The sequence below is a fragment of the Biomphalaria glabrata genome, chromosome 13, assembly GCF_947242115.1.
Source record: "Biomphalaria glabrata chromosome 13, xgBioGlab47.1, whole genome shotgun sequence".
NCBI lineage: Eukaryota > Metazoa > Mollusca > Gastropoda > Planorbidae > Biomphalaria > Biomphalaria glabrata.
Genome location: NC_074723.1, coordinates 20,592,289 through 20,601,977, shown reverse-complemented (window position 1 = coordinate 20,601,977; position 9,689 = coordinate 20,592,289). Strand labels below are relative to the sequence as shown.

The following is a 9,689-nucleotide window of genomic DNA, read 5'->3' as shown; positions in this document are numbered from 1 at the left end:
TTATCAATTTTACAACAAATGTAAACTTTTAAGGCAAATGTTAATATTTCACAAATCTGAAGGAAGACAAATAGGTTTACCAATATAATGGCCAAGCAAAAAGTTTAAACAAACAATTCATTGTTGCTATTGTTCAACAAACCGCGCAGGCCTGGCCTGAAATAATTGCAGGTCCTAGGCGAAGTCCATTTGATGGCCCCAAATGAAATAGAAAAATATAAAATTATGAGCAAAAAATAAAATGACGCAATTTATTTAAAACCTAATGCTCTCCATCGACAGGACTGGCTACAAGTTTCGCTATTTCTTCTAGTGTCTAAAAATATGTCTATAGTCATTTGGGAGTCTCCCCCCCCCCCCATCGGAGGCCTAAAGCGGTAGGATAGTTTCCTTATGCCTGTAAAGATTTCTTTTTTTTTTTCAAGTAAGAGTGATTTAAAGTCAATTGTTTGATAGATAGAAAGTGCAAAGGACCAGCCGAGGGAAATTTCCGAGAACAGAGGATGATGGCGCAGTACTGTGGCGGTCCTATGCTCCAATGTGGAGGCTAAAGAACTGAGTCAAGTATCTACGGATGATTGAATAGGTCACTTTATTTTTTTTTTCTGTTGAGTTTAAAGGTAATAAAATACGAACATTTCAGAGAATTAGTGTGTTTAGTTTGTATCTTTTTGCCTATGGTTCATTCAGTGCCAGATTTAACATAGTGCAAGACAATGCATCTACACAGGGCCTCACCTTTAAAAAATTAACCTATTTAACAAAATATAAACTTTAAATAATAAAAATGACATAAATAATACATATTTTTATTCTTTCTCAAAAAATATGATATGTTTTTAGATTTATTTTATAAAGTGTATCATACTTAAAGAGGAAGACAGCCTTCACAAAAATCCTGACCAGGGCCTCCATTCTCTTTTACTCGGCACTGGGTCCATTCGAGTAAATGTCTTAACTGCTGTGCAAAAAAAATTAATTACTGAATGTTTTGTGGATGATAAATGATTTGTGTTCTTTTTGTATTTGTTTGATCACTATCAAACGTTCCCTCTCTTGCTCTGTCTGTGTGTCATCTCACAAGTGTACACATCTGCTGGACTCATGAAACAAGTATAACTTCAGAACTATGTACTTGTGTACGCGCCTGTGGTGATTATTCGACTCCGTAAATTAAAAGGCAGTGCTAGAACACTTTTGTCCTCATTGTTTTCCCAAAGTCTTAACTGTTTGGTGTTAGGGCTTCACCTTATGTCAGATCGCTTCAAAATGAGAACATTATGTGCGTTTGTTGGTTTAATGTCCTAACCGTATCGGAAGCACTAACCGTTTAACCATTTTTTTACTGAAAGCTACATTTTGAAATACCATTAACTTTCGTCAGTGGTGAAATTATCACTTTAAAATATCATCTGGAAATGACAGGCATGAAGTTTTAAATATCCTTGAATTTCTAGACAAGAGTAGGAGACAGGGGAAATGGTGTTACTATGTGGTTGGTAAAAAAAAAAGTACTGCATTTGTATTGCAGTTTATTTTTTGGTAATAAGTACTTTAAAAATATTCCCAGTGACATGCAATGATAGATTTTCACTAAATATCCACTAATTTCTACCAGGGTCGAAAAAAGTCCGGCTTTTTATCATGGTATGCGTCAGGTTGTGGCTTATATTCCTGCCTTAAGTCGTGAGGAACGGGTGAACCTTTCATTGTATCTAAAGTAGAAGTAGAAACACTGCAAGCAGACATGTCTTCAGACATTGAACACAACTGTCGTTGGACATAGCTGTTGAATGAATCCATGTTTCTAGACGTGCAATCACCAGACTCCAAGTGGGTTAGTCCAGGAGAGTTGTTCCTTAGAGAAGACGTAATATTGGACACTGTAGTGCTAGTGCATTCGTTGTATCGGACGTCTTGGTCATCTGTATTTGGGAAAGCTGCCTCCGCTGAGGCAGCCGATGCTGTTGAAATGGGAAAATGTTCATGTGTTCTCCTGGCGTTAAGCGATGCGACTGAAAGAGGGGTCGAGGTCGGGCTGGAATGTTGCGTTGCTGATTTATGATTGGATGCTGTTAAGTTTAGAGGCGCGGATTGGTTATCTAAGAAACCAAGGGATGGTTTGGAATGTGTTGCATTAAAGGCACTGGACAGAACGGAATGAGGTTGGTTGACCTGAGGGATGTATGTCAATGTTGGCTGTTGCTCTTCTTGTGGAAACGCCACAGCGATCTGTGCGATTTGTAAAGGCTGAGCAAAAATCTGAGGCTGGCTTTGTGGTGCGTAAACTTGGAAGCTGTAGCCTGACTGGTTCATGATATTTGCAGTGGAGAGAACAAGAGCGGTTTCTCCGTTGGCGATTTTGACAGGTATGAGTTGCAGCCTGTTGCTCACAATATTTGATTCTTGGAGAATAGCCTGCTGGTTGTGGTCGAGAGAAATGTCTGACAGCTGGTGTATTTGATGGACAGGCTGAATCTGCAGCTGCTGCTGTGGTTGCTGTAGAGCTCCCCTCAGCCCCATCACCGTTGGAATGGTTATAATGTTATTGTTTATTTCGGAGATGGGCTGATTATCATGAACATCTTTCCCGGGCTTACCGTTGTTGTTCAAATCTGCCATGGCGTGTCTGCCGAACGAAGCTTGGGGTGAATTTAAAAGAACGGAGAAAGCGTTTTCGGACGTAGATGAACACACAGACGCTGGAAGAGGTGGAGTCGATACAATCTTTGTGCTATAACCCTCAATCACTTTGCTGGAGTTGTTCGCTGCATTCATTTCTAGACTCTGTGGAACTACAAAGTTGGAAACCCGGCGATCCAGGCTGCCGAAACTGGAAAACTCCAGGCTTTTTACAAAAGAAGGACTCGAGCTTTTTGCATCCAACTGCAGACTCCTTTGTGACTCTGGTGATAAGGATGTCGAAGACGGGGATATCGTTCCGATGGACAACGGTGACATGGGAGTTGACATCGTTGCCATAGAAGATGTGTCCATCAGAGACGACGATGACGAGCTGCAGCCAGCGCTTTGGACGCTCGCGCCAGTTAAGCAGTTGGCCAGATGATTCAGCAGCTTCGTTTTCAACTCCACGTCCTCTTCGAGGTACTTGCTCACTTCCTGTGCGCATGCGTTGAAACCCAACGTATATTTGTTAACTATCAAGTGTTCGGTTAGAGGATCTGAGGAGAAAAAACAAACAGGCGAATGTAACATTTATAATTGTAACATAGTATTATTATTTTATTATCATTATTATCATTATAATAACTTTTGTAAAGCGCGTCTTTCATTCTTATGATGCATACTCAATGTGCACTGGTCAAATCATGTGTGGGCGGTGCGTGAAAGATTGTCTTTGGGTGCTCGGCATTAGTCAAGTGCTGGTTTATTAAGGGATTCGAACACAGGCCCATTAGTTAGATGCTTGCCACTCAGCCACTCCGCACTAACGGAACATATATATATATGTTCCGTTAGTGCGGTATTTGTTTCATGAAACTGACTTACTGCCAATGCCTCAGGCAGCTGACCAGTACAGACAACAACAACAGACTCTAGCACTTACCATCGGTTTGTTGTCTCTGTATCTGTTTTAAGTGTTTGACCGCCATCTCTAGAATATCAGCCTTCTCCATTTTGTTGTGGCGAGCTCCCTGAGTAGAAGAAAATATTTTAAATCATATTTAGTCTAGTCTAAAGTTTCACATAATGACAAGTGAATATAGCAGCCCCCGCACCCTCCTTAATGACGCCACTGGCCTACGCATAATTACTTGGTTGCTTCATTCGCAACATCTACTCTTTCCAGATGGACTTATGCAGCATTGCAAAAATAATTTAAATAATCAATGCACTTGAACAGAACACACTGTTCAATAGCTGTACTTTACAATGTCAACACATCATATATAATAAGTCAATAAGCTTGTTTTTGTGTGTTCAACTGTTTCTGTGTTCAACTGTTACTGTGTTCAGTTGTTCCTATGCCCAGCTGTTTTCAACTGTTTCTGTTGAGTGGGGGTGAGAACTACCACAATCGAGTATTTTGTTTAAAACCAAACTACGTCAGGAATAAAAGAAACGATTCCCAACTGCACCGACTACACCATTCTACCGTTATATCATAAATAGTAAATCTTATTAACATTATAGACTTACCAATAAAAGGAGTTTGAAAACTCAGAGAGAATAACAAAGGAGAAAACATATGAGGAAACTTTGAGAAATAGTCATGTCACATTAGCGTGTTGCTGAACGATAAAACAACAGTGTTGCTTCGACTAGTAGTAAAGCATGTAGGCCTACGTACACGTTGATATCAAGCTCAATATATAAATTTATCTTCTCAGCTGCTTGACAACAAGACCAAACTAAGGTTTATATTGTATCATTAATACCTCAGTATATAGAGAGAATACGGTCATGGATGGTACAGTTACTATTATATTTTTTTTTTTGCGTTACATTTATATTGCAATACTCTGAAGGATGATCCTAACAATTACAGCAACACAAGTTAAACAATTCTATCCTGCAAACATTGGAACTAGTTGTCTATCAGGTCAGGGAGTGGGGCTGATGTACATGGTAAGTAGTCAGTCAGTAACCCTTGAAGACAATGCGATCTTTACGGTAGCAATGTAACGGTCATCTGTTTTAATTGCCGACGGTTAACGGGGGTTATTTGGCCAGCACAATGACCAAACACCTTTGCTTTTCCCTCTCAATTCAGATAACCATTACAGTTGTGTTCTGCCACTGGCTCCAGCTGGCAAGGGGCGAGAGAGTGAGGCTGATGCAGCGCAAATCTCTCTCACTTTAATACATCGCGCATGCCACATTCTCATCTCTCATTTTGTGTGGAAATTCAAATTCAAAATACCAGACTTCACCGAGACTCGAACCTGAGACTCCCTGGTTCGAAAAAACCAAGCGTTTTACCACTCATCCACTTCGCTCACCAAGCAGTAAAGTAGGTCTCTACACAAATCTATTTGTGACTGACCTCATCTTCCAATAAAGGAAAACCGTAAAGATTTTAAATTGTTACTTAAAGGTCTCCATTAATCGTGCCAGATCTGGCTCGATGAGTGAACATTTTGTTCACGGAAGACACGTGACCAGTTTGACGTCCCTTTGTGTGCTCATTAGCTCTGCGCACCTGCGTCACGAGAAACAAGTAGGCGCACACTTACCTTTAATGGCCACCCAGTTAACCCGATAAAAAAAAGACACTCTTACACGGACGGGAAAGGCTGGGGGATAAGAAGGTGAGGAGGTTGTTTTTTTTTTTCTTCTTCTTAGGCGTTAAGTCATCGGTACATAAACACCCCTACGAGAACTTTCACAGTTGACTCAAAATAGGATAAGACGTGGACAGTCATGGCAGTTTCGAGGGGGTGCTTAGCACGAGAGTGAGAACTTTTGGAGAGAGTAAGACGAGGAGGGGCGGGATGCAGACAGCGTTGAGGTGGATGAGAGAGAGGGAGAGAGAAAGAGATGAAGGTAGATAAAGTGGCTTAATTTGAAGGTCTATTTGAAGTATTAGCATTCAGCAAACATGACAGGTTTAGCTTTAGGAGATCTAACAGATGCATTATTCATTTTATTTAGACCAGCCTTTTCAACATAAAGACAAACTCGTGTTTGGCAATCCCTGTAACAGAGCTCACTCTATGACCTTTGTGACGCCGTCATGCCTATTGCTGAGAATTGCGTGAGTAGCTGGATTGGCTGTCCCCACGCCACCCGATACCCGACGGTATTAAACATGATTAAGTGACCCTCATTCTTTTTAGAGAGAAGAACAAGAGGTAGATCGTTTCTTGATATGTTTCAGAGTTGAAGATTATTACATCCTATCCCAAACTGCCTACCGGAAGGCGTGAGTATGGCTGGCAGGGTTCGAACCGAGACCACAGGGCGAACAGTCCAGAGTACAACCAAGTAAATATCAATAGAAAAGAACAACGACCCCCTCATTGCTCTGTTTCTTACTACAAAAATATAGATTTAAAAAGTACACTAGACTAGTTTGCACTTTTGTTTGATAACAAGGGGGACAATTTTTGAACATATTTTATAAGGATTTTAGTAACTCAACAAGAAGAAAATATTTTATTTTTTTTTAAAAAAAGGTCACTATTAAATTTCATTAAACTCTCATCTCCATTACATTAATGTGTTACGTTTAAAGGAAATAACTCTAACTAGTCTAGGGCTAGATCAGTACGATAACACAAGGCCTGGTAAATCAAAACCAAACATGACTGAAATAAATCCGATAAGCTCTTCCAAGGGGAGCGAAAAACAAGAAACAATAATTGTGGATTAGTTTTACGGTTTAAAAAACATGATAACAAGCAATGTTTAGCTTGGATCACGGTACCGTGCTAATTTACCAGGGGCGGATATTTTAGTCGGAATATTTTAGGAAAGAACGCACACATTGAAAATGAACCTCAAATTTACCATATTAACTTTTTACCAATTTTATGCAAAATTCATCACATTAAGTTAAATATTTATATGAAAAAGTAGGCTAATTTGAAGCTATTCTTCACTCCATACAGGAAAAAAAAAAAAAGTAAATAAGACAGTGTTTTCATACAAACTCGTAGGCGGCCATTAAGAGCCCGTTAATTTGGTAAATAAAACAGGATTCCAGAAGTTGAAGCTGTGTTTCAAGTACATAGTCTACAGTTTGAAATGGTTTACAAAAACAGAACATAACTTCTTGTTGTTTTACATTTAAAGAAAAAGTTGAAATATTGAGCTCCTACTAAGTATTTTAATGGTGTAAACTAACTAAATGTCGCGATAAATGTCGCGATAATCTAAACATATTGTTACTAGTGACAAAACTTCGCAATAATCTAAACATATTGTTTCTACTGACTAAATTTCGCGATAATCTAAACATATTGTTTCTACTGAATAAATGTCGCGATAATCTAAACATATTGTTTCTACTGACAAAATGTCGCAATAATCTAAACATATTGTTTCTACTGACTAAATATCGTGATAATCTAAATACATTGTTTCTACTAAATAAACGTTGAGATCATTTAAACATACTATTTCTACTAAATAAATGTCGCGATAATCTAGACATATTGTTTCTACTAACTAAATGTCGCGATAATCTAGACATATTGTTTCTACTAACTAAATGTCGCGATAATCTAGACATATTGTTTCTACTAACTAAATGTCGAGATAATCTAGACATATTGTTTCTACTAACTAAATGTCGAGATAATCTAGACATATTGTTTCTACTAACTAAATGTCGCGATAATCTAGACATATTGTTTCTACTAATCTTGATTCAATGTGTTAAAAGTAGAGTCTTATGCCTAATGTTGACATTTAAATTCATAATAAATGCTAAAGTACTCTGTGCCCCCCCACACACACACATTTTCATAGCATTACTTTAGATTTATTTGTGTAGCCAAGATTCCAAAATAGAAAGGATTTGACATTTTATACTGTCCTGTCTACTAGATCTAATATTACGCTCCGTGAAAACTTCACACTGAGCAAGAAAAGACGTAAGCGAAACACACACACACACACACAAACACACACACACATAGATACACACACACACAAAAACGATCTTGTCTCTTTCTTATTGGATTTCTGCGAACATGACCAACTCAGGCTTCCATACTGGATACCTGGTTTCTACTTCATTAACATGGGATTGAAAAAACATTACTTCTGTTCTTGGTGTATGTGTGTGAACTCGTATGTCACGTGTCACTGGCAGAATTTATGAACATTTTTTCTCCTTCTCTTAATGTTCTGCTCCCCCCCCCCTTTTTCTTTTTTTTTTCTTTTTTTTTTTGTAGTTCCTTGCTTTATTATATGTTTGAAAAGAAATTCAGGAATATTCATTTCGGAGACTTCCAACAATTTGACTCTGTGAAGATTATTTTTTAGTGATGGCATGGCAAAACCTGCGACGTTGACCAGTAAAGCTAGTCTCTAAATGTGTTTGTCGCAGTGTCCATGTGTATAGCCCGTTTCGTCCTTGACAGAAGGTCACGTGGTGCGCCCTTAGGTTAACGACAGGCTCAAATGTTGTAGCGCCCACGACAAACGAGAATCAGGTGGGGATAGCTGGACTTCGGTCGACCTAGCCAGACCACATAATGCCCTTCTTCTTTTTTTTTTTTTTTGTTTACAACGCTTATATCCACTTAATCCTTGTGTGTGATACACAGTTTCTACTCGTTATTTCTCTCATTTCCCATTCTCGGATCAAGTGGAAACTTTCCACAATTATTCATCCCTTACAAATCATAACAAATAAAAAACAACAACACCCAATTAATTAAATAATTAGTGGTAATTAATTAATTTGGTTTGATATTCAAAAAGGGAAATAAATATTACAGTATTGAGATATGTTGCTGTAAATGTATAGTTCTTTCCCCGTTATAAGCTTCCATTTTTGTAAAAGGTATTTTTAAAATATATATTGCTTGTTCCTTTCTCTTTCTTCACAATTTATTTCCGCAGAAAATGCTAACTGGGGACTGTAAGTTCTCTGTTCTTACCATTGTGAAAAGAATTAATTTTTATAAAAACCATTTGGTATTTGAAATGTAGTACACTAAATAATATAGGTGTACATCTTTTCTAGAATTCACCAGCGCTTTGAATTATATATTATATACACTATATTGTAACTATAAAGATAGAATAAATATGAACACTTTAACAACTGAAATACACTGTCTATTGCCGACTCACGAAGCTTTCCCCCCCCCCCCCTTTTTTTTTGTGTATACTCTGATTAAAATTCAGATCTAGAAAATGTGTGCGAGAATGGACGAAATATATTTCTAATGTACCCCCACCCCGCCGCTGACGTTGGTGAGGTATTTTTAGCTTGTTTGATAATAATTCAGGAAACAACTTCAGTTGTTATTGGCTAGATAAGCAACACAACTGTCCAACAAGCTAGAGGTCAGATGCATAATAGGATTAAAATTTCTTGTCATTAAGAAACAGACAGTCGTGGAAGTGGAGAAAATGCGGAAATACACAACACATCAAGCCCATCATATCTTTTGTGCATTTATAAATCATCCAGGTTTTCTGTACCCAGAGGCGTAATTAGCTAAACGTGAGACCGAGGCAAGACACTTTATTCGCGCCTCCCCCCCCCCCCCCATTTTCCATTGAACATCATAAAGAAATATAGGCTTATAAATAAAAAGTATTTAATAATAATATAATACAAATAACCTTAGAATGTATTATCTAACTAATATATCTACAGTAATTTTTGGTGCCTCTGTGCGTGTGGAGCCCTCTAAGGATGGCGCGTGGGGCATCGTTCCCCTTGCTCCCCCCCCCAACTACACCTCTGTATGTACCTACCATCAAAGTCTTATGTCTCTATATAAGGCAACAGACATTTCGTTTCAAATGAATCTGATGTCAGTTTCAACTGAAGGGATACTTACTAACAGGCGTTAGGCATTGAAAACCTTTAAGCCACTCTGCAAATGATGGCGGCTGTGACAACACCTGTGACTTATGGTTCTGTCACACTCCGGCTGACAATGAGATAGATCATGGGGGCTCTTGCGCTACCAGTACTGTACCAAAGTTCAGGAGGTCTCATGAGTTAGTGAGAGAGAGAGAGATACGTGTGTGTGTGG

At 38.5% G+C, this 9,689-nt stretch overlaps 1 protein-coding gene across 1 annotated transcript in view; it reads right to left on the bottom strand.

Annotated features, from left to right (window-relative positions):
- Positions 1–337: 337 nt before the first annotated feature.
- The window catches only part of LOC106059552 (uncharacterized), a 74,715-nt gene continuing 65,363 nt past the window's right edge, over positions 338–9,689 (bottom strand). The window contains exons 4-5 of the mRNA XM_056009176.1: positions 3,569–3,656; positions 338–3,182 (exon numbers count right to left, since the gene is read on the bottom strand). Coding sequence (XP_055865151.1) covers positions 1,612–3,182; positions 3,569–3,656 — 1,659 coding nt within the window. The 3' untranslated portion in view covers positions 338–1,611. The remainder of the gene's footprint in view (positions 3,183–3,568; positions 3,657–9,689) is intronic.